The 23885-nt window shown below is 39.0% G+C and overlaps 2 protein-coding genes across 2 annotated transcripts; both read right to left on the bottom strand.

Moving 5' to 3' along the window:
* Positions 1-134: 134 nt before the first annotated feature.
* LOC141802738 (regulation of nuclear pre-mRNA domain-containing protein 1A-like) lies at positions 135-11231 on the bottom strand. The gene is made up of 7 exons (XM_074686431.1): positions 10794-11231; positions 6994-7123; positions 6684-6790; positions 6336-6430; positions 3331-3457; positions 2867-3042; positions 135-1388 (listed from the first exon to the last, which is right to left on the bottom strand). Exons 1-7 carry the CDS (start codon positions 10942-10944, stop codon positions 1290-1292), a joined length of 885 nt encoding a protein of 294 aa, XP_074542532.1. The 5' UTR covers positions 10945-11231; the 3' UTR covers positions 135-1289.
* Positions 11232-11324: 93 nt separating this feature from the next.
* On the bottom strand, positions 11325-18023 carry LOC141802570 (uncharacterized). Its single transcript, XM_074686111.1, has 12 exons — positions 17934-18023; positions 17046-17085; positions 16883-16960; positions 16652-16794; positions 16443-16565; positions 16300-16357; positions 15883-16200; positions 13849-13985; positions 13621-13737; positions 13448-13505; positions 13160-13225; positions 11325-13058 (listed from the first exon to the last, which is right to left on the bottom strand). Exons 2-12 carry the CDS (start codon positions 17068-17070, stop codon positions 12268-12270), a joined length of 1914 nt encoding a protein of 637 aa, XP_074542212.1. The 5' UTR covers positions 17071-17085; positions 17934-18023; the 3' UTR covers positions 11325-12267.
* Positions 18024-23885: the final 5862 nt, after the last annotated feature.

Genomic DNA, 23885 nt, shown 5'->3' with positions numbered 1-23885 from the left:
GTTTTGTCTCCTCTTATTTATTTATTCATTTATTCATTCATTTATTTATTGTAACAGTGGCATGATTTGTCTATATGTACTGTGAAAAAAACCTGAAGAACTACATGGGAGCCCAATCGGTCTAGCTTCTTTTCGTAAGTGTTGGCCAAAAGAACCGACTCTCGTAAAAGAGACGGAATTCTCATCACTCTATTTATTCACGGTACTTCCGTTGTGTGAGCAAATGCCTCACCCCAAGGTTTCCTGTTACCGCCCTCTGCTGGTTAGGACTTAACCTACAACCATTTTCAATTATACACAGTGCACACTGTTATTTGTGCATCCTCTGTTTATTTGGCTCTAAGAACAAATAGCTCCATATGAACAAAAACAAAAAAAACTTGGGCATCCATAAAGCTGTGTGAGGCAGCTGCACAGCATTCAGGTGTTTTCTGATTTAGTGAATGACACAGGAACACTCTTTCACTCATTGTTCTAGTAGGCCTGTATTGGAGGTCTTATCACCTATGAAGGTATCAGTGTACTTCAGTAAATTTCTGAATAACTATATGGCAAGTCATGATAACGTGGAAATAAATCATTAGCACACACAGGTAAAGCCCCCCTCATAATTACACACAAATTTGAATATGTACATTCAGAGATGTTTTTGCACCCACCTCCCACAAGTATTAACAACATATTTTGATAAGCTCAAAGGGCCATGGCTTACTAACAAGCTTCTGAATAGAGTTTCACAGCTATACACTTTTTCAGAGGCCTTCATCACACTGCACAAACACATGAATCCTGATTTAACTAATACTGACCTATAACCTAGAGTCAGACAGTTGTCCTTGCAGAAATTACAAAACAAAATTAAGACAGCAGCCCTAAACACTGAAAAGTGTTACAAATGATCACACTAAAGGGATACATTCTGGTGCATTCTCTTTCATCACTATAAATACAAAAATATCACACCAGCATCATCCATATCACTTTAAAGCTGTAAAAGTTAGAAGGATAAGGGCCAAGGCATGAGAGGCCTGTGTCTGGTTATCATAATGTACTTGAAACTGACTGCTTGAAGAGGTGAGCAAACAGATAGAGAGAAAAGAGGGTTCTGTTAATAAAATCAATTTAAATAAATAATCTGTTGGAAACAGAACAAGAACCATCAGTCACCACACAGTGGACACAGACACTTTGCAAAATAAAGAGCAGGCGGCTGTGGTATTATTATGGATCCAGTTGGGGTATTTCAATAGCAGGAAAGTCAGGAGTGGCATCAGGAGAGGAGATCTCAGTCAGTCTGATGAGTTGTAAAGTCCTCCCGGAAGATTACTGAGACGTGAGCGCAGCTCTTTCCTGACCTGGGTCACCCTCGCCAGTTTCCGTTTGTATTCCTGGAAAAGTTATAAAAAAAGTGCAAAAGAAGTCAGATCTCTGGTAAGTGGGGCTTCCTTAAATACAAACACTCAAAGGAAACCCATAAAGAACTAAATATCTGTATGTTGGGAGTGAGGAAAGAGTTAAAATAAAGAGTTGGTCTGTTTTGAACTTGACATCACAGAATGTGAGCTTGACTAAAAGGTCCTTAAATGTCAAAACACAAAGTTTGATTTTTGGCTAAATATTGCCATTGGACATACAATTAGCTATTTATACGAGAAAGTGAAGCATCTCTTCCAAACCCCTGAGTGCATGGTGAGATTTAACAGATAATAGCATCATAATAAACTCACGTTCGTGTCAAACTTGCAGCATGTTTAAGATTCTCTTTTTATGAAGGAAAGATGAGCAGTAACCAGATTAAATATAGATTTCACCCATTCCTTTTTAAGTAACATCAAATGATGTTTAGTTTATGTATTTAAGTGTTTTCCTCTAAGACATAAAGAAAACCAAACAAGTTGGAGTCCTACAAAACAGCATGCTGGAGGATTTTTAGATTGCCCTGAAACTGTACTAAGATCAGTGATTCCAATTCACACATATCATAACGAGTTTCTCTCTGAGAAAATTTTTCTGTTTTCTTCTTACTTTTATTAATCACTTATTGTGAAACACGCATGTAGGTGTGTGGTGGGAACAAAACACTTGAAATCTTGATTTTTCTTTTACACAACTGACTATGAAAAACATCAAATTTAAACTTTTTTTTTCCTAAGACTCTTAGAAAATGCTTTCTGTTTGATTGATTTTGTTTACACATATAACAATATTTGTAGTTTTCCAATGCTCACTGAACCCACAATGACTTTTAGCTAGCCCATTATTCATATTTAAGTGAAGGTTTAAATAAATGTCTATACTACGAAATAAGGTGTAACTATAAATGGAGATCAGACTTTTAACTGAAACTTGAACTATTCACGTACCATCTACAGCTTGAAGGTTATAGCAAAATAAAAGCACTCACAAAACTTGTTTTATTTTTTATTTTCATTTTTTTATTACAACAAAAGATACATAAATTGAAAATTTGTCCTCTTGGTACCCTGTGAATAAAAGCTAGACAGTTAATGTCACCATAAATAAGGAAAGAAAGACTTTCATGATGAAGAATTTTGGTTGATACTTACCTCGATACACACTGAGTAATAATTTGGTGAAATGAAATAATCAAAAACTAGGGTCTCTATTAGCAATGCCTGCAGGCCTGACACTCAAACGGACATTTACAGGCTGACTCAGTGACAAAGCAGGTATTCAGCAGGAGAACACAACATGCTGAAATACACAGAAAGAAGCATTACTTCAAAAGTTTTAAAGACAAGAAGTGTGAGCACACAGCCACACAGATGGACACACAGACATGAAAAAGCAAACACACACACACACAGAAACAGTTATGAAAGACAAAAAAAGTGTGTTTACGCACTTCAAGTTTCTGCTCATTCTGGGCCAAGCCGTCCCTCTGGCTCTGCAGGAACACCGTTAGTGTGCGCGTTAGCTGCCTCCGATCGTCGATCTCTGCTGCTAGGCGGCCGCTGTAGTCTGCTAGCAACATACAGGCCTCCTCCACCAGCCGGGAGAGCCGCTCTCCTGATTCCTTATCTACAGCACCGAGAGCACACAGAGAGACAGGAACAGGGCTTAAAACAGATCAGCACAAAGGGTTCAGGGAAAGGACATTCAGATATCTTCTAGTACTAGGACATAAAAGCTCTTGGATGATAAATGACTATTTGAGTGTTTTATTTTCTGCAGACAGAGGCATTCTGAGCACATTAAATGTTTGATAATCCAGTGTTCTGCCCAAACGTCTTTCAGTTTTTGTTGAGGCAAACAGTCTTTAAATATCTAATTTAAACAAACAGTTAGCAACAGTGTGCTGCCTCCTACCTGTGATTCGGTGAAGCAGTGACGTGTCTTGCACCTCAGCTGGAAGAGAAGATATGCGTTGACGCAGCACGGAGTCACCGGAGGCTGCATTTTCCAGCTCCTGCAGAGCTCGGATTAAGTCTTGTGTCTGAGGTGGAGGGAGAAGAGAAGTAAGGGTGGTGGTGAAGTAAATCAGTAAAAAAAAAAAAGTGTCATGTGTCTCCAAATTATCGTTGACTACAAATACACCCACCGGCCACTTTGTTACATACACCTGTTCAACTGCTTAATAACACAAATATCTAACCAGCCAATCAGATTTAAGAGACTTCTAACGTGCCATGGTTTTTGCGTGCCAAACAGGCTGTTCTGATCTTCTGGGATTTACACACTCAACCATCTCTAGTGTTTACACAGGATGGTCCCAAAAAGGGGAATTATCCAGTGAGCAGCAGTTATCTGGAACAAAATGCACTGTTGATACTAGAGGTCAGAGGAGGAAAGGACAGATTGCTTCAAAGTTGGACATGTTGTGTGTTCAGACGGGCTACAGCGGCAGAAGTCAACACCTAGTGACACTCCTGTCAGGCTACATGACACACAGGCTCACCAAAATCAGACAACAGAAGATTGGTCTTGTCTGATGAGTCTGGATTTCTGCTGCCACATGCAGATGGTGGGCTCAGAATTTGGTTTAAACGGCACAATAGCATGGCTCAAGCTTCAGTTCAGGTTGCGGCTGGTGTAATGGTGTAGGGGAGATTTTCTTGGCTCACTTTTGTACCCCTTAGTACCAGCTGAGCCCTGGTTTAAACCCCACTGGCTACCTGAGTACTGTTGCTGACCATGTCTACACTGCAAAAAAGGATTTTTAAGAAAGAAAAAAAAAGCTTGTTTCTAGAAATTTGTTCTTAAATTTTACCTTAAAAGAAAAATTATCTTGACAAGCAAGATGTGTGTTAGAAAAAAAAACTTATTTCAAGAGAATACATCTAATAAAATCTTCATAAGAAAGTTCAGCTAAAATTAAGCAAGTATTGCTGGTAACAAGCCACAACAGAGGTTTGAATGAAGTCCTAACAGAAAAACAAGATTATTTTACTTATTTTAAGATTAAGATCAGTTACAGAATTTCTCAGTTTAAGAAATCACACAAACATAAGTTGAATCCATCTGACTGTCAACAGTTATCTGATATGCCTAAGCTAAGCTAGTGGCTTTGGTCAGAAGTCTCTCAATATAATTGGTACTGGACGTTCAGTCAAGAAAATGGTCTCTTCCTGCGTGCTATGGACTGGGGACTGAGGTAAGACACCGAAAACAATGAAAATGTTGCAATATTCCTTTTAAAAAGCACAAAAGACAGTATTTTCTGAAGATGGTGGCTGAGTTGTTGAGAATTGTGCTTTTGGAACTGTTTGTCAGCTGATTTGCCTTTTTAATAAATGGAAAGCAAACAGGATTGCCTATGGTTTCCTGATTTTAGATAAAAACACGTTTGTGTTTCATTTTTAAGAAATTATGTTTTATTCTAAGTTAATTTTGCTTATTGTTTTTCTTGGAGTTGGAGGATAATTTCTTTAAACCAGCTAGATCAGAAAGACAATGTCTTATTTTAAGAAAATCTATCATATTCCAAGACTTTTTTACTAAATGAAAAACATGTTTAATCTTAAATTAAGTAAAAACATTCCTGAAATAAGCTAAATCAAAAAGCACAACACAAAATTTAAGTGAACTTTTCTTAAAATACCTTTTTTTATGCTTGTAATGAGTAAACTTTTCTCATAATTCAAGGACATTTTATCTAGTTTCAAGACAGGTTCCATCTAGATTTATAAGCTAGTTTTAAGAATTCTAGCTAAGCAAAATTTTCTTACCCTATTGGCAGATTTTTTTGCTCAAAACAAGGAAATTGTAGCAAATTTGAGGATATTTTGCTTATTTTTAGTAGGGCTGTTTTTGCAGTGTATCTCTTTATGAGCACAGTGTACCCATCTTCTGATGGCTACTTCCAGCAGGATAAAGCGCCATGTCACAAAGCTCAAACAATCTCAAACTGGTTTCTTGAACATGAGATGTCGCTATATCTCAATCCAAAGGAGCTCGTTTTCGATGTGGTGGATGCGCATCATGGATGTGCAGCCGACAAATCTGCATTAACTGTGTGGAGCCATTATGGTAATATGGAGCAAAATCTCTGAGGAATGTTTCCAGCATCCTGCTGAATCTATGACACGAACTATTAAAGCAGTCCTGAAGGCAAAACGAAGTCCAACTCAGTACTAGCAAGGTGTACCAAATTAAAGCCCTGTTTCCACCAAGCAGTCCAGTTCGGAGCAGTCAGGTTGAGTACGGGCTGGATCAGTTAAACCTGATCCTGTTGGCATTTCCACAGCAAACCGTGCTCCCTCTTGGTAGGCGGCAGTTAAGCCAGATGCCAATCGCTGCATCAGTAACATGAAAGCATGACGCCATAACCGTGTGACGTCGTGTGCCTTGCTAAAAAATCCAATAAAGAAGAAAAACACGACACAGTAAACAAAGAGTAACGATGGAAGCAATTCGTCTTCTTTGTTATTTTCATGTGGCTCTTTGTTACAAAGTGCAATTAAGCTTTGTTTCAGGGAAGACTGTGTGCCATATGGTAAGTTATTATTCTTTCGACCAATTAACAGTCTGCAGTGTTGCAGCTCCACCTTCTGGGGTCGCATCGGTTTAGTCTGGCACCCCAACGGAAGGGTCCCAGAAAGTGGGATGGTTCGTCTCAGTGACTTGGGGATCTGTCCCAGGATTAGTCAGTGGAAATGCCTTGACGCGCATGCCTTACCGAGACAAAGCGAACTGAGCTGCTTGGTGGAAAAAGGGTCTCAAGTGTCCGGTGAGTGTAAAAACTGGATGGTGGAAAAAGGTAGTGTTAGGATATCATGTATTATTTGTCGAGAGTGTCTAAAAGTTGTTTGGTTGATAGCACTGTTAAATTTAAGCCCTTTATCAATAGCTGCGCTGACTGTCTGAGCCTGCACCTGTGGGGGCTCAGCTGGGGAGCTCTGAGAAGCAAAGTCCTCATCATCTGGTTGGATCGCCTCGTATGACCTCTTCTTCGCCTTCTTCTCTCCGTCTGGGATTGACAAAGACAGACAGAGGAACATCACAAGGAATCCTGTTTTCTGACCCTAAGTATCATGAACAATATCATCCTGATGCTATGCTCATTTCCAACTGAAACACCCAGACTATGATAGGAAAAGCTGTGTATTCTCCCAGAGAAGCTGCCAGGTCTTTCAGCATCAAGCCCCAGTTGTTTAAACAGGGCAGGTCAAAGGGTTGAGCACTATCTTTGGGCCTCTGCAGGAAAAGTTTCATGAACTCACCCAGGACTTGTGAGAGTTGATCAAGCAGGTTGTTCTCGTACACTGCTCTCTCCTGCCAGATCGACAAAACTCGACCCAGCTGTTTCTTACAACCGTCCTCTCCGTCTCTGGATGAAAGAACAAGAATTAAAAACATGAGTCGTTCTTTGGAAGACTGTGAATGTGAATGAATCTATCAGCATGTTTAGAGTCCAGTCAGGAAGGTCTTCCATATCCATCCCAATAGTTCAAAGTGTCACACGTTTAAACAACAAACTGCTTTGTAAAAGTTTATAAAACTGTATCCCTGATGCAACAGATACACAGTTACCTGTTCACATGTTTGAATGCATCAACAATGACCGGTGCAAAGTCCTGGGTGAATTCTGGTCCTTTCTTCTTGCTGTTCTGTATGACGTCATTGGCCAGGTAAAGGAAGGTGAGCTTGCGTGAAACCTGAGCTGTAAACATGCAAACATACAAAGACAGAAAGACACATGATTTACACCAGTGATGTGTGTGGTAATGATGTACAAAACTAAGAAAAGCCTTTTTAAAGGTTTGTTCAAACCCATGAATACTGACCTACTGACCAATTAACATGCTGGAATGAGCATTGTTGATCTTGTCTTTTTTAATCCCAGGAAAGATCACAAGAAAATACTAATCAGAAATGTAATGCAATATTTTTCTATGCTAAGAAAACTAATGTCTTAGTCATTGCACATGTTATTATAGTGTAAATATTAATGCATGTTTATTTGTTGTTAGGAAAGGTGTCGTCCTCTCTGTCCAACTCATTACTAAAACTGCTCTCTCCTTTCAGTGCTGCAGACAAGCTCCAAAAACACAACAACCACTTGAGATTTCATTAGCATGAAAACAAGCCCCCTTAGGAGCAGTGTGCCAGTATTAACCACAAATAAAGCAGTCCCGTTTGCATTTCTGTCGGTAAGGTCGGCATTTTTTGCTGTTCAACTTGGAAAAGTTTTTCAAAGAGATTTTAATGGCAGGTCATCACTCATTGCTTGGCGCCACCCTGTTGGCTATGGCTGCCTTTTGCAGCAGCTCTCTCTTCTTTGTCTGTTTCTTGTAATTTTTTGTCTCTTATTGATAATCATTTTATTTGAAGTGGATCATTACTTTGTATGGCTCATTTGTTGGTCATGGACACCAAACTTTATGGCTTCAGTGACATTTTTACTACTTTTTCTCCTGTGTTTGTCTGGAGATCCTGCATGTAACCATGGCTGCATTGTTTACATGTGAACTCAGCTGTTAGCATCCTGTAGCATGTCAATGCTAACTGGTGTAAGGCCTGATCTCTTCCCACAAGGTGAGGAGAAGGAGGTGAGGACGACATGCTGGTTCTCAGGTGTGAGCTAAGAAGTGACGACATGGACCTGTCCTTCCATCCATCGTTATTGGGAACATAAGGTCTATCTCCAGTAAAAATGGACGAGCTAGCTGTGCTAACCCAGCAACAGAGGGAATACCAGAGGGCAGAGTAGCATCATGCTATTCACAGACATGGCTAACGAAGCTAACATCAGACACCAACACCATGTTGGAAGAGCTTCACCTGCTGTGAGCAGACAGGATCCAGGAGACAGAGACTGAACAGACTGCTGAAGAAGCTCAGTCCTGGACCCTGTGGAGGTGGAGACTGGCTGAACTGGACAATGATGGACAAGCTGTCATCTTCTATTTTCTTATGGACCTTTTTCCACTTTCTATACACTTTCTTATTTTTGTTTTCTTCATTGCTGCTGTGACTTCAGTTTTGTTATACTTGTTACAATGACAATAAAGTTCTATTCTATTCTATTCTATAGCATCTAGTTGTGCAGTTAAGTTTTTCTTTCACTAAGTGGTACATAAAGGAGACAGGAAACAAAAAGAAACACTGAACATCCTTCAAACTACAGCTCACAATTTGTTCATTATTTAAAAGCTTTTGGAGAAAATGTATAATTGTGTAGTTATTAATGATTCCAACACAGGTCAATATTTGTCAGAAATTAAAACAATCAGTAATGGGTAAAGATTGGGTTTCACACATAAAGTTACACATGCCGTAGCAGCTACAAACAGAACCAGTGAAAATATGGCTCACAAGACGTACATGCTAGCTGCACAATCATAAGACAAGATCATCAATTACGCTGATGATCTTGAATGGTCGCAGAAGCTAACACTATAACAGTAACATTGTCACTTATGTTGCGATGAAATACTTGTGGTTTCCTTCTTTTGGAGCAATGCCCCCCTGGCAAATTGAAAGTGACTCTCTGTTCACAGTGTCTAAAGTCTGCACTGCCTCCTGAGAAATGTCAGACTCTTCACCCACTAAATTCTGCACAGTTTTCTTTTTTCTAGTGTCCATTGTTGGAGCTGAAATACAATGTAGAGCTGTTAGAGCTGAAAGTGATGTCAAAAGGGCAGCACATCCAACCAAAACAGTAGAGCTGTGATGTGAGCGGCTAAAAGATGCCCTGAAATTTGTTCAAAGCCAGAGGAACAAGTGAAGTCAGGGTGACGATTCACAAACAACTCACTCTCTATAAGCCATTTGTGTTGGTGTTGGCAATCTGTTGTAACCACTTAAAGCTGTATTACGTGTCCTCCAAGGGGGGCAGTAAAGAGGGTATTAGTGCCTCAAATAAACAGATATCCATTAGGGATGCACGATATTATCGGCACAATATCGGTATCGACTGATAAAAGCTTAAAAACACGTTTAGCGGTATCGGCAGATATGAAAATTTCTGCCGATAGGATAAGGTGGATAAGGTGCTATTCAGTTAGGATTATTATTATTTTCCATCTGAAAAATAAGCTCCTTAAATAAAATGTAGCACTTCATTTATTTGCACTGCAGAGCTCTGTGTCTGTCACCAGGTTGTTACAGTAGCTCTAAAATAATCAAATGCAACTTGGTTATGTTTAAAAATGCATTGTACATTTAAAGTTAACGTGATCTAAAGAAATTATTTTTCTGTATTTCAATACTGAATGTCTTGAGTTTGAAAAAATAATACATTTCTTATTTATGGTAAAATCAAATGTTTTTTGTCTTGTTTTATGTGTGTTTCTTAAACAAATAAGACCGTCACAATAAGAGTAACATATAAATTCCAGTACAGGATGGACTTAGCTTTCTTTACAGTGAAAAAAACAAACAAACTAGTGATTATCGGTATCAGTATCGGCCAAAAGGGGTTTCGATAAAGCCATATTGGATATCGGCAAAATCCAATATCGTGCATCCCTAAGGTCTATAGAATATTGTCAATGTAATGGTGTCAGCTTCAATTATCCGACTTATACACTATTAAGAAAGGAGTTTGTCATCTCCTGGTCTTAAACAGCAGAGGAAACTACTTATTCAGTTCTTAAATACACCACTGTGTTAGCTAGCTAATGGTTCACTGTGGAACTTTACTGTCATTTTGTGTTTGATACACTCTTAATAAAGGCATTTGGAACAAAAAATGACCTCCAGAACATTAAGTGTTCAAAGATGCTACACTTTTTCTGCAGATGTAATATTTCTCTGCTGATTAAACATCATGTGCTGTTCCTTTCTAACAGCAGTTGTTTTATTTTTCACTGTTCAGTTTAAGACAGCCCATTGATGCATCTCTAAAGAATTAAGTGTGACATGAGTCCGCAAAATAACATTTGCAGTGAGCTTGAATAGCACTCCAGTGGTGTAATAAAGTGTGGCCTTGGATAGGGCTTAGTCATCCAAACAATATTTACACAATTTAATATTAGCATACACTGTACGCATTGTAAAAGCATGAGTGTAGCTTCTCAGCGGTCTTACTGGGCAGTAATATGAAGAGTAGCCACATGCCGTGCTAATGCTGGTTGTGCTGGTGAGTCAAACAGTAAAGAGTAGCACTGCATGAAAGTTAGTTAGCGTTAGCGGCTAATCTGCAACGACATGCCGCATGAGCTGACTTTTGTTAACGCTATAGATAGTTAGAAAAGTTCAAACATGTTTCAACTAAAACTATTGTTAGTAATTTCATCTTGCAGGCAGTTACTTAAGTTATATGTGACTTAAAGAGGCTTGTTAGCTGTGTTTGTTTAAGGAAACCTGCTAGCTCATGTCGACCTTACCTTTTTTCAGTTCGTTGAACCAAACACTGACAATAGTCTTCGAGTGTTTTCTGTGGTGTATGAGCCACAAAGACAAGGTCTGCACACTCTGCTGGGAGTTGCTAAGCTCGGACAGTTTCTTTTCTAAAGCCGCCTCAGAGAAAGCTGACATCTTGTCGAGGCTGTGCAGAGTAAAGGGGGTGCTGGTGCTGGGAGAGGCAGCTCTAGACTAATGTTCTCCCAGATGGCTCCTCCAGAGCTACCTCACAGCTAGCTAGCCGATCAATTCAGAGAGTGCAGCCATCCAAACGAAGAGCCACACGTTTTCTATTAAAATTTGTTTGCACTAACTGACTAACGACGTCTTTGCATAGGTGTTGTGAGTAGCTGCCTCGCTGGTTTAGCTCGGGGCAACAGACAAGCCTGCAAGACCAGCTTCCGGACGACAGATGAGGTGCGTTCACGTCAGGCGGAATTTCCTGAATTTCGCGTATAAAATCTTGCATTCGAGGTTGAACTGAAAAAAAAAACACTTGGCAAACAATTTTGGGGTCAGGTGCATTTGTTTATTTGTTCACAATCTGCAGTGCTGATCACTTCTATTTCCAGTGTAGTTAATATATTTAAACAAGAGGAACCAAAATGAGTTAACAAAACTTAATGTGCATGAGTTTGACCATTTGCATTGATTCACTGTGTACTACAACAAAATGCACAGGGAACAATCTCAACTGAATATTTTTCTCTCAATATTAACCTAGAATGAATTATAGTCACCATAAGCACAGAATGATTGACTGACCATAAACAGATGACCTTAGAGCTAAAATGACCTTTTATGATGTGAACATTTGTTTCCCAAAAATAAGCAGCCAACACACATTTCAAACAAAGTTTCATCTTTTGAGTCATCCATGTTGCAGATGCACACACTCAATAACATTATGGTTGAAAAGAAATAGGAAAAAAATGTTATTGGTATTTCAATTATTAGGGGAAACCTCTCAACCATAACCTCAGTCTGATAAGATTACTACAGAGAGACGTGGTCATTACTTAATCAATACAAATCTAAGATATACTGATTCATATTGAAAATATAAATCATATTATTCCCCTAGTATGCTTTGAATTGCCTTGGTAACATTGAAATACCCAAGATTCAAACCTCTACTGTTTTAACTCAGTTCAAGAAAAAAAAAAGTTTGACCATTGTATTTGTATAAAGGAAGTCACTGTATTCATACATCCTGAAATCATCAACCATACTAACCGCAGCTCTTAAACTGAAGTTCAGAAAAGGCTTCATGAACAGCGGAAACTGCTGGTGGTAGGTCATCTGCAGTTTAGTTTGACATGATGTGTCGTATAACCTAGAGGAGCTGACTGCACATGGCAAATAGTGGAGCTTGTTAAATTTACAAATAGTGTACTGAGCTGCTTCTGTGAGTGAGGGTATCTCCTCAGCATGGGTGGACATCAATCATCACAGCATTTAAGTGAGCATTTGACCAGCCAGGCAATCCATTCCAGACTGGACAGCTGTCTGTAGACCTGAACTACTTTGTGCAATGTACTGATTATGGGCCTGTTGTTGGTAAGGATAGTTAAAATAGTTATAATAGTCATAATAACTATAATACTCAGAGTAGGAGAGTGCTGGATCTGAGACTGTCTCCCATTGTGTATTTTCTATTGGCACATTTGTGTCAACTGTAGCCTGTGAGGTTGGTTTGTACCAGTACATTTGTCCATAGGACGTGAAATCAGGCGCCCCGTCCTGAGTGTGGCATCCAGGAGGCAGCATCCACTCATCTTGTGCTTGTGGGACTTGGTCGAGCCATTCTGTGTTCAACATCTCACTTGATATGTCTTGAGGAGGGTGTTGTCCGTTACCGTTATCGCTATCAGAGTTTTTTTCATCTTTCTCAGTAAAGTTTCCACCTTGGTCATTATCACTGAGGTCACTTGTGCCCTCTTGAAATATTTTTACTGTGAGGTTTTTTTCTGATCTCAAGGTGGTGTCCAAGTCCAACTCATCTTCCTTTGGTCCTGATGGGATCTGGATTGGATCTGAGCCTGATTGTGACGCATACTCTCCTGCTTCAAGTGGAATGGTGTCCTCAGAGAAAGACATCCTCTTCAGCAGCAGTGGACCTTGGGTGAGTGGCACGCTTACCCTGAACACAGTATCCCTCTTTTTCTTCATCTTCCTCATTGGCCTTTCTCTGCACACGGTCATCACTCTGGCACCAGTCTCCGGCATTTCTGTGTTCACACTGAACCCTTCAGGAAAAATTAAGATTTGATCCAAGCTGTAAGAAAACACACTGAAAAGAAAATGCTTTGTCTTCTTTCAAGTGAGCAGTTGTATTCAAAAGCAACACCTTTGACGGATAAATTCGTTTTTAGGATGTCAGTCTGTGGCCATTCAGCATATAGCATCTTTACACCTGGAAAACAAAATCATACCGGAAATAAACTGAGAGAAATAAGCACACATTTTGCAGAATAAAAGAGGAGTTAAAAGTAGAATTCTTAAATACTGGAAAAGAAAAGGATAGAACAACAACATTGTACTCACAATCTGTAAGAGCAGAGAGCTGGAGCTCAAGGGGTGCGGTTATAACTTCCGAACAAAAAAACAGTGCACATACATGCATATCTGTACTTACACCAGTGGTAACTTCTGCTTGTCAACTTAACACAGAGAGATTCTGGTGCTTTGACAACCTGGAATGTGAAATTTCACCACTTTAAATCAACAATTTTGAGATGTTTGTGGCATAAAAACACTTGTTATTGTACAGCGTGCATGAGTATTGATGAACAAATGTAAAAATGATACCTTTAGCCTTTCTATGCCCTCCTCCTGCTCCACTCTCTCAGCTGCTGACTGAAGAAGCTGATAGTCATCACTGTTATCTGCTGTCAATACCTCCATCTGCTCAGGACAAGTTTCCCCCTGCACAGACATTTCCAGTCAATATCAACTTCACATACTCCACACAATTCATTGGTACATATTGATGTGTCACAATTGGATTATTTTCCTTTTTATCCAAGACAAACTGACCAAGTAGTTTACAAGATGGGATGGGCTGGTGAGGTGATCAATGATGTTGTTTTTGTTGGTTCTGATGCGGCAGCAGTGACATAAGAAACAGTATGTGTGGCCATCTTCATCTCTACACTCAATCACTCTGGAAAGACCTGATTCAAAAACATAAGAGGGACTTCTTTTAAAGCAATAGCTGGACATTTGGAATATATATATATCACAACTTCAACTCTTTCTTGGACATAGTTCAGTAACATTAGATCCATTCTCAACCCTATACAGAAAGTGTGTGACCATAACCAACAGCAGGTACACAACCAGAGGTCCATGCTCTGGGGTTAAACTGAGCACCACAACTTTGATGTCTCACTATTAAAGGTTAATGATGCACCATGCAATGAAATGGGATGAGCAGTTGAAATGAGTACTCTGTTAGATTCAAATTATGAGGATTGTTTTCATCAGAATTTAACCCTATGATGGATATGACATGGATCCTACATGTTAAAAAAGCTTGTTGTTAGCCTTGTGAAAGAAGCTCTGTTAGGGACTTGATTCTAAAACAGGACTTAATCGAACCTCCTAAAATGCGTCAATTTTTAAACCATGCTGTTACAATGCTACCAACTTAAAATACTAAAAATTGATTCTTAACTAATCATCTTAGAAACTTTTTTAAAAATTCATTTTATGGGTGCTGCATTACAGAAATCAACGTGTCATTTCCTTGGTCAAAATCCCACTGAAATAGGTTCACCATGACTTCTGTTTGTTGCTTTTTTTTTTAACCCTTTAACACCTGCGCCTTAAAATGTCTGGACTTTTTGGCTAACTTTGACCATAAAAAGGTCAAGAAATGTCCCATGAGTAAGTGCTTTTGCCCATTTCCTCTGAAATATTTGGAACTTGCAATGTCTCAGAGTTATTTGCAATTTATTGCGTTTCATACAAGAGTAGACAGTTTAAAATGAAGAAAAACACAAACACAGAATTTGATTTCCGGGGTTTAATGAAGGGAAAAAACACTGCAATTGAACATAAATAACAAACTTTACAGGATAAACTTAAAATTTGAACATTAAAAAACACATGTACAGTAACATTTATGAGTCTCTGTTTCTTATTTTGTAAAAAAAAAAAAAAAAGCTTCAGACAGCATCACCAGTACCTCCAGCATCCCCACGGCTGTTCCCCAGGATGGTTGCTCCGCATCACAAGACAAACTGAAAAAAAAAATAAAAAATACTCAGTTGGTCACACACAAACCGTACAGAACAAAAAAGGCATTGCTCATTGTTCAACAAAGGTTACTACACAATACAAGCCTCAAGTGATGTATACATAATGCCAAGAAGACTTAAGCTAAGAAGACATTGCTTACACACATAAAGTAAAAACACAGCATGCTACTCTGTTCTAAATAAACATTGAGTTACGCACATATTTAACAACGAAGACTTGGTACACTGTTAAACTACAACACACAATATAAGTGTCAATCTACACAAAGAAATATACATTTGAAGTAAAAACTAGATAGGAAGAGCTTCATTCATCTCAAAATTTATCCCATCTAATGTTACCTTTTTTCAGATAAAGCTGCTCCATCAGATGCTCCGTCGGTCTCGAGATCACACGGAAATCTCAGTGAAGGTTATATAACCCGGGAGAATCTTCTTTTGGGAGTTTTTGGACGAACTTAGCTCTGTTTTTCTGTGCTTTCCTTCTGTCTATCTTCTCTGCACTTAATATATATTCTCTGGCTTCCGTGAATGCCTGAGTGAAACTACTATAACAACTAGGGCTGAGCGATTTTGGAAAATAATCTACGTTTTTTTCTTGAAAACTTTTTTTTAAAATTGCACCCTTTGCAATTTGAAAACTGCTTTCTATAACATTGTGGTGTCAGTTTAAATTTTGATTAATTTTTCCACCCTGGTAACAACCACAAAGTACCCAATAAAATTCAGATTTTGTAAAATTCAAAGTGCACTTTAGCATATGTGTTGATGGCGACACATCCGGAGTGAAAGGGTTAACTGCACTCACCAATGAGAGGATGCATTCCCGTGTAGTTATCAAGAAAGCTGCTCTCTGACGGCACATATGTTTCCGTGTGGTTAGTAACACAGCTGCTCTCTGGTGGTACAAAAGTTCCTGTGTGGTTATCAAGAAAGCTGCTCTCCGACGGCACAAAAGCTTCAGGGAACATCTGAGTGCTGGTGTCACACCATCTCTGTTGGTCGGGGTTAAATAATACAGTCCTGTGTGGTTGGGTTTGCTCCGGCTGCACTGGTGGCTCCTTAAAACAGCTCACAGGTTGAGTCCAAACCTGACGAGTTCTTATGATACTGATCAGAGCAATTGCTGTGGAGTAAGAGGGAAAATGTCGTTGAAAAAAAAAAAAAAGAGGTGGCCTTGTAACATGGTTGAAAAGCATGTTAGGATAAGGTTACTGTTACTAACCTTCACTTTCACTGAATGCTGCCAATGTCTGGAATACACAATCTTCAAGCTCTATCAGCTAAACATGAAAACACAAAGAAATTTGAGTAGGCATATCTAAAACACTGCTACAAACAAAGACATACTTGGCCAAAACAGTACACCTGCACTTCTCCAGGTCCCTCTTTCTCTTCAAGGGTCTTTGCTATCTCCATCAGTGGCCAGGCCAGCTTTGACAGGTCACAGTTCTCCTTCCATTCAGGCACGAGGTCTGGGTGCAAGACTTTCTGTAAAGCAAAACATCTCCTCTTGAAACACCACAACTTATGACAGAAGATTAAAAAGCTGGTCTTCATTTTACAGCACCACTTACAATGTAGTTGTATCTATGGAGACTCCCCATAATGTGGGTCCGTATGTCAGCTCTGCTGAGGCGACACACACACACCTCACACAGGTACAATGTTTCTGTATCTTGTGTACCCTTCTTTACACATTCTATGATGCGCCCCAGGCCTGAGTGTGAGAAAAATCACAAATCATGACAGCACACGCACAAAAGGACATCAGATGTCTAACAAAAGCCTTTGTTTTTTCCACTAACCAATAATGGGTTGTAGTCTTCTTTTGTTGTTAAGATACACCATTAGAGAATCCAACAGCTGGCTCTTGAGAGGACATCCTGCAAACAGAAATTCATTTGACCATGGTGAATTTGGTAAAGTGGTGTAGTCATGAAAGCCACGAAAAGAGAGGAAAAGTCATACCTTTGGCTGCCTCAATGGGCTGCATGCTGAAGCAGGAGACCTGCACATAGATTCACTGTTAGTACCACAATACCAATGTACTGTTTATACATATATGTTATGATTAAGCGATCAGTGCCCTCAGGGAGCCTAGATCATATGATGAAAGAATAATGGGTGGGTTTTTATAGGTTTGTACATTACTGATTTTCATTTTAAGTTTTCCTATTTGTGCTGTATTTTCACCTCCCCTCACAGCAGAGATAATGTTGCTTTAACTGTGGTTGTAACTTCAACTGTAACCAGCAGATGGAGCGTTAAGCCCACTGCTTGCTCAGGCCAGGAACGTATGGCTACTTATCATTCAGTCCGTGCTCCTTACAGTAACTGTTGACTCAAAAAATCATCTTGATATAGTCAGGGTGCAGGTCAGATGTTCAGAGTATGCAGGAGAAAGTTCAAGCGGTGTATCAAACTGGTTCATCGAGGAAAACTTGAATTAAACAACGCCATACAGGATGTTAACGTATTCGGACAATCCGTGGATAAACCACCAACACACTGTCATGCTGTTACTAGACATACTGGCCATCTGCCAACTAACGGTTCACATTAGTCCATAGCTACCGTTCAGTTCACTTTCACTTGAACAAAATAAATGTGCAAACGTACCGTGAAATAAGAGAGTAATTCCTAAATCCCTAACATAACTATCTTCGTCTAAATTAGCCTCACTTTTAACGAAATGTGTAACCGTGAGCAGCCAACCGACTCACTTTACCTTTAACGAACATTAAAATAACACGATAAAAAAGACGTTAATTGGATGCTACAAGTCTGTATTGAAGATGATAGTCAACAGAACAGCGTGAGAACGAAATAACAGGCTTTGGATTTATGTAGTCCTACCTTCAAATGCCGTAGTCTTGAACGCGTGATTTTAAAAAATCGTGAAGATTCACCAAAGTTGAGGAAGTTTGACTGTGTTGCTCCTCGCGGCGAACCGGGGAAAGTGGGCGGGGCAACGCTCGTCCTCGTGCTTGAACCGTGCAAAGTGGGCGGTGCAAAGCAGAGGTTTGTGACCAATCAAGGCAGCAATTAAATGTGGTATGGTATGCGACATTTTAGCGGACTAGTTTAGGCTGAAAAGAAACCCTGGGTCACTTTGTGTATCTGGGTACACATTGGCTTAAACCAAAGTAGCAACTACTCTCCTTTGGACCCAGCCATGCACATCTGTAAATATAGTTAACTTTAAAAAAAAAGAAAAAAGTCGGGGGCAATAACTATTAGCATACATTGGATACTTGCCGCAGTCATTTTTGAATATGTTATGTGTTCAGAGCAGACTTATTTTGACGGAGTGGGTTTCAAAGTGCACCTTCCACATCACTTGTGTGGTGCTCCACACTGCTGCGTGAACTGATGACAACAGGGAAGGGGTCACTGAGCTTATCTTCATTTTGATCAAAACACATGTTCATTTAGCTGAGAGAGATGGAGGACTGAACCAAGCACTTGTTTGCTGTCTACTTCTCTCCCTCTGATCAGAGATTTAGACTTGGCCTAAAGTTTGAAAAATTCCAACCATAATTTGTTTTACTTTAGGTCAGGAAAAAGGTTAGGAGCATCTGAATTTACAACACAATGGCTTACAAACACACAAACACAAACAGACACCTATGGTTGGGGGCAATTAGACATTTTAGGGGGCATTTTAGATAAGATAAGTTTAGACAGCTGACACTCAGTGATCCTGTTGTATATGTTACAGGGGGCTGCTCTTAGGCATTTTTATTGCTTTAACTCTGCCTTAAGTCAAGGCAACCTCACTGTCTAGAGAGAACACTTTACAGGGTCTTCTTTCCATGCTGCATGTTATAAAATTATCTGATTCATTTGCATTACTCTTGCATGCATTTGTTGATGTAAACTTTGGATGTGAACAGAATTATTCGCTGGCCAATATATTTTTGGACATACACAGACTATTAGTTGAGTTGCAAAAAATCCATGATTTTCTTATCAAAGTTGATTTACAACAAAAAGCAGCTGAAGAAGTGTGGGATCAATTCCACTTCTTGTTGCTTAATGAGTATACTCATTTCTTACTAAAAAATGTAAGTGTCAGGTTCGAACAACATAAGACACAAGAAAACATACACAAATGAGGCAAAGACAACGGTCTTCAGTTTCACTTGCAAGGAGAACGCAGAGATGTGCCCAGTTACAAATCTCCAATACGCTCTGAAGCACACTCTACGTCACCTCTCTTTTTATTTCTTCAGGGATGCCCTAGTTACACCCTTCACAATGCAGTCTAAGGGAAGGGGAACACACACTTACAACGTGACACAATTGTTATCGTACAGTTTTCATCTGCGTTGGTGAGTGAATCGTAAAATTATCAGTGATTGTGAGTGAGTCAGAGTTTCATTCTCTTTTCCCATGTGGGTTAACACGCAGTGGGAAGTTCCTATGAAGGAAGACCTTCAATCATATCCTGTATCAGCAAAAACAAAGGAGAACATAAATGAGAACAGCATACAGTCTGAATGTGAGATAACTTTATATACAATTATTCTGTCAGTAAGATAGGCCACTGACCCATGGGAAATGCACCTGATGAGTTTGGAAGAAACTGTGTAACCTGTAGATATACTCTGAGATGTTAGATACTGTGCTACTGCCATGTCAAAAGGTCACTTGTGTATGCTCAATTATCTTATGATATATCATGCATGGTAAGACAAATGATGTAATGAAAATGTAATAAACTGAGGCATGTATGGTCCTAATTTTTTTAGAAAGGTTAGAACATCTGGATACCATTAAAACTGAAGACTGATACAATAATGTGGAAAATGACGGATACAGGACACAATTAGAACTAAGCGTACGTAATGAAAGTTGAGGTTTGGAGCTCCATGCATCTGTAATCTGACTGGTGTAATTTCAATTTCATTGCCTTTGTTTTCACTGCTTGAGAGGCCCCATCTCCTGCTTCCTTGAGAGACTCCCCATATCCTGATTCCTCAACAAGCTCCCAGACCCTTTTGTCTTAGGTCTACACCTCTCACACCTTCTGCCCAGCTTCAAGGCTCTGTTGCAATGTGGATTTCTGCAGCAGACAGAAGGGCGTGAAGACGACCTTAGGGGGCCTTTCTCTGAAGCGTAAATGTTTTACTTGAACGATGTTCCAGGTCTTTCTTCACTTTGACCGCTCGCATGTTTGACTGACCTTTTTCTTTCCCAAGGAAAATAAAACCTTGCTGGCTGGCAGAAGTCTCCATTTCATTCTTCACCAGAAACAGGAAAATTTCCACAACAATTGACACTATTAAAAACCAAAGAAACGCCCTTGGTAAAGCTAAAACGAGGGTGTGGCACCACCCCCTATGAAACTGTATAAAAAGTGCTGTTTGTCTTTGTGTAGTCAGTCTGAATTCGGCAGAATTCATGCTCACAAGCTTTGTTCACCTGTTTGTAGAAGTACCTTTGGATGCAACCTGGAAAGCTTTTCCTTCTGATTCTTGACCTTCTTGAGTAGACCTGCAGACACAGAGACTTCAGTCAGCCTCAGAGACAAAGCCAGGACACAACTGAAGAGTATTTATTGGTCATTGAGGTCCACAACTACAAGCTCATGGTCATGCCATCAAAGTCTCTTAATGTAAATGAGTCAATCCTACATGCCCCAAAAATACATGTGGATGCACGCAGGCTGTGACCTTATGATATTTCTGGTACCAACCAACTGTAACCAACTTTTAGTTGACATTTCACCTTTCTTTGATGGAGTCCAGACATTGTCAGTAGAGAAAAATTTTTTCGCTTAAGACAAATCCATTGGTTCCTTTGTTCACTCACAGTTCTGTAATATACTGAAAGTTATGAAGAATCAGAAGTCTATTAACAAGCTTTGTTTTGTATTGCTGTTGAAAAAATTTTACTCGGGTAAGATATGAAATGATAACTTGAAACACTGAGTATCCTTTGAGGGTTTTTTATACTGATATACTTTTATACTTATCCACTTTTACTTGTATATATGTATATATATACAAGTAAAAGTGTATAAGTGTATACAAATCTTGTATATGTTTAAGCCTTAATTAAAAAAAATCCCCAGCCCTCTAACATTAATTATATATATATATATAAAAAAAACTCATTTTATGCTTTTGATTTTATTTTTGTTTTTCAAAATAAAGACAGTGACATCATGTAACCAAATGGACATTTAAAGGGTTAAAGTAATACAATTTATTGATTTTTTTTCATTTCTGATTAGGACTGAAGTTAAGAGAACATATGTTCATTATACATTAACATGTATAGGTTCATTGCACTCAGCAACAGAGGTATACATTTGTGTTTGTGAAAACATAAATATTCAAAGAGTCTTTATTTTCCTTGTAAATTTACGAAGCAGGGGTGAGAGGGTCATCTCCTCATGGCCTCTCATCCTGAGAAGGCTCCGTTCCTGTTTTCTCTCAGGATCTTAGTGCAAAAGTTCACATTAAGTTCACATTGATTTACATGCAAATGTTCATGGATGGCAGACATGAAAGGTGGATAGCCCCCCAAAGGAAAAACTAAACACAACTTCACAAGCTCCTAAATTCTTTAGGTGAGCAAAGCTCATGAATTTATTAGATAAGTAACTAGTGAATCCATTAGTTAAGCATGGTGGTTTTCTGTGAACATAATGAGTTTCTGTACATTTCTGTGAGCATAATGAAAGCATGTATGTAGTGTTGTGTCTTTCTTTGAGGCTATCTGACGTCTCTGTATCTTCAGGTACGTTCAAGAATCAAAAATCAAAACCAAAACGCTGTCCAAGTCGCATCCAAAAAGCACTTTATTCAGTAACAATTGAACAAGGAGGGGAGTGTGAATCTTGCAAGATTCAGACTGCCTCTACAATTGCAAAATCACCACTTTTTATACAGTTTCAACGCGGGGGTGGTTTTACACCCCGTTTTATTCTTATCAATGATATTTCCATTGTTTTTAATAGTGTCCAGTCAACCCGTAGGCGTATGGGGCTCCTTCTTCAACTTTCTTTACGTAAGCCTAATTCTAATGGTGTCTTTTGTACATTAAAGAATTTAGGCCTATACTGGCCCTCAGTCAGACTCATGTAAACTTCAGACCTCTTTTTCTTTACATTTACTCGTCAGGCTCATGCAGTCTCCAGTTCATGACCAGCTCATAACCCTCTTTAATCTCATGTAGGTGTCTTGTCATACATGAGGCATCATAAATCAGTGAGCGGCGCAGGATGCTCAGAAAGCAGTGAGCAGCTAACATACACAGCGTAAATGGTGTCTAGATCTCTGGGATATATCTAAGTCATACAATACACAGTTTCTTTTAATAGATTTTCCCATTAGTCAGTGGCCTTTCTCACAGGGTTTAACCAGGGAGAGATATGCGGGATGAGCAACAGGAGGTGGAATTTATAAAATGATCCCACAGTAGTCATGACTGCGGCTCATTGAAACAGACTCAGTTTTGTCTCAACTCTGAGCTCCACAAGTCCTCGGTGTGTTAGCAGTGGCTTACTCTCTGGAATGTGAGGCTGTTGGCTTATATCAGACCTCTTGTTTTTAACAATCAAAATGCTATTCTCTCTTCACCCCTTTATATCCCACATTTTAACCTTCGCTGTTTGTTGTGTGACAGTTCATACTGTCTAAGTACACATTGTTGTTATTATTGTGGTGGAAAAATTAATTTCTTGTATGTTTGTGCAACTTATTTGAATAACTTCTCCCAGTTTATTATAAGAATTGCTCAGTCAGTGTCTGTGTTTCTGAAAACATTCAGTATCTGTTCCTATGCCATAAACATTCAAAATCTGTCACTGTTTCTGTACCCCCATATCTCCGGGCAAGGTTGAAACAGTCATCTAAAGTGCGTTACCATTGAATGATTTCAACTTTTTTGATCCATTGTTTCTTTCTGCAACAGACTCACACTCTGTTTGTTGATTGAACCCATTGCACAGAGCTTGTTAAAAACAACAGAAAGACAATCTGTCTCTAGGAATCTTTATTTCACATCAACCTTGGGACAAATAGTAAAATTCTACGACATTGTACTCCATAACTTACCGTTCCCACATGCTGCATTAAACTGCAATTTACAGCGTCTTTGCATCTGCTAATTGACATTTCACTGCGATGATAGTGAAGTGGAATCTAACATAATATGCCAATCAAAAAAGTTCATTGTATATTGAAAATGCATGGTAGACAATATGTACCTTTTGTTAGAAACCATCATTTTTATTATAGCTGTAATACTCTTCATCATCTCTCTCCAGAGGTACTTTTTAGGTATCTGAGTCCAACCTCTGCAAATGTGCCATCAACAGATGTCACAACTTCAGCAGCAACAAGCACATCTTCTGTCCCCTCCCCCTCAGAAAAGCCCAGAGATGCAGCATTAGGAAAAAAGACTGTAGATAGTTGTATTTATAATATTTAGTATCATATATTCTCTTATTTACCTGATTTTTTGTGATAAGGGTATTTACATTGTGTTTTAGATTATTTTTATTTTTTTGTATTTATTTATGATTTAAGTATGTGTACTAGGTGACATGTTATCTTATATGTTAAAGAAAACAATGCTACCTGTGTTAGTGAATCTTCATTTGAAGCATTTTAAAGATGCTGTGAGGATGATCTGTTTTAACTGGACTACCTCGCCACCTATTGGTCTGAGTCTCATGCATATTGTTGTAAAGACATTACTTTTAACAAGGCCTGTGTTCAAGACAACTTTTTACAGGATACAAGACACCGAGGTAAGGTACTTATCAACAGTTTTGTAGCGCTGTTGTTTGAA

The sequence above is a fragment of the Halichoeres trimaculatus genome, unplaced genomic scaffold (assembly GCF_033239565.1).
Source record: "Halichoeres trimaculatus isolate MK-OKI-2021-1 unplaced genomic scaffold, fHalTri1.1 fHalTri1_scaffold_14, whole genome shotgun sequence".
Taxonomy (NCBI): domain Eukaryota; kingdom Metazoa; phylum Chordata; class Actinopteri; order Labriformes; family Labridae; genus Halichoeres; species Halichoeres trimaculatus.
The sequence above is the reverse complement of the archived record's forward strand: the minus strand, read 5'-3'. Positions and strand labels throughout refer to the sequence as shown.

What these genes read in the sequence shown, in the direction of transcription:
- LOC141802738 (XM_074686431.1), bottom strand. Translation starts at nt 10,944, where the DNA reads ATGTCAGCTTTCTCTGAGGCGGCTTTAGAAAAGAAACTGTCCGAGCTT. An exon ending in CCCCAGCTGAGCCCCCACAG is followed by an intron (nt 3,458 to 6,335) that starts GTGCAGGCTCAG and finishes CCTCCACCTCAG; the next exon opens with ACACAAGACTTAATCCGAGC. An exon ending in AGAATGAGCAGAAACTTGAA is followed by an intron (nt 1,389 to 2,866) that starts GTGCGTAAACAC and finishes TAACTTTTCCAG; the next exon opens with GAATACAAACGGAAACTGGC.
- LOC141802570 (XM_074686111.1), bottom strand. Translation starts at nt 17,070, where the DNA reads ATGCAGCCCATTGAGGCAGCCAAAG. An exon ending in CCCATCTTGTAAACTACTTG is followed by an intron (nt 13,738 to 13,848) that starts GTCAGTTTGTCT and finishes ATGTCTGTGCAG; the next exon opens with GGGGAAACTTGTCCTGAGCA. An exon ending in AGGGCATAGAAAGGCTAAAG is followed by an intron (nt 13,506 to 13,620) that starts GTATCATTTTTA and finishes TTCACATTCCAG; the next exon opens with GTTGTCAAAGCACCAGAATC.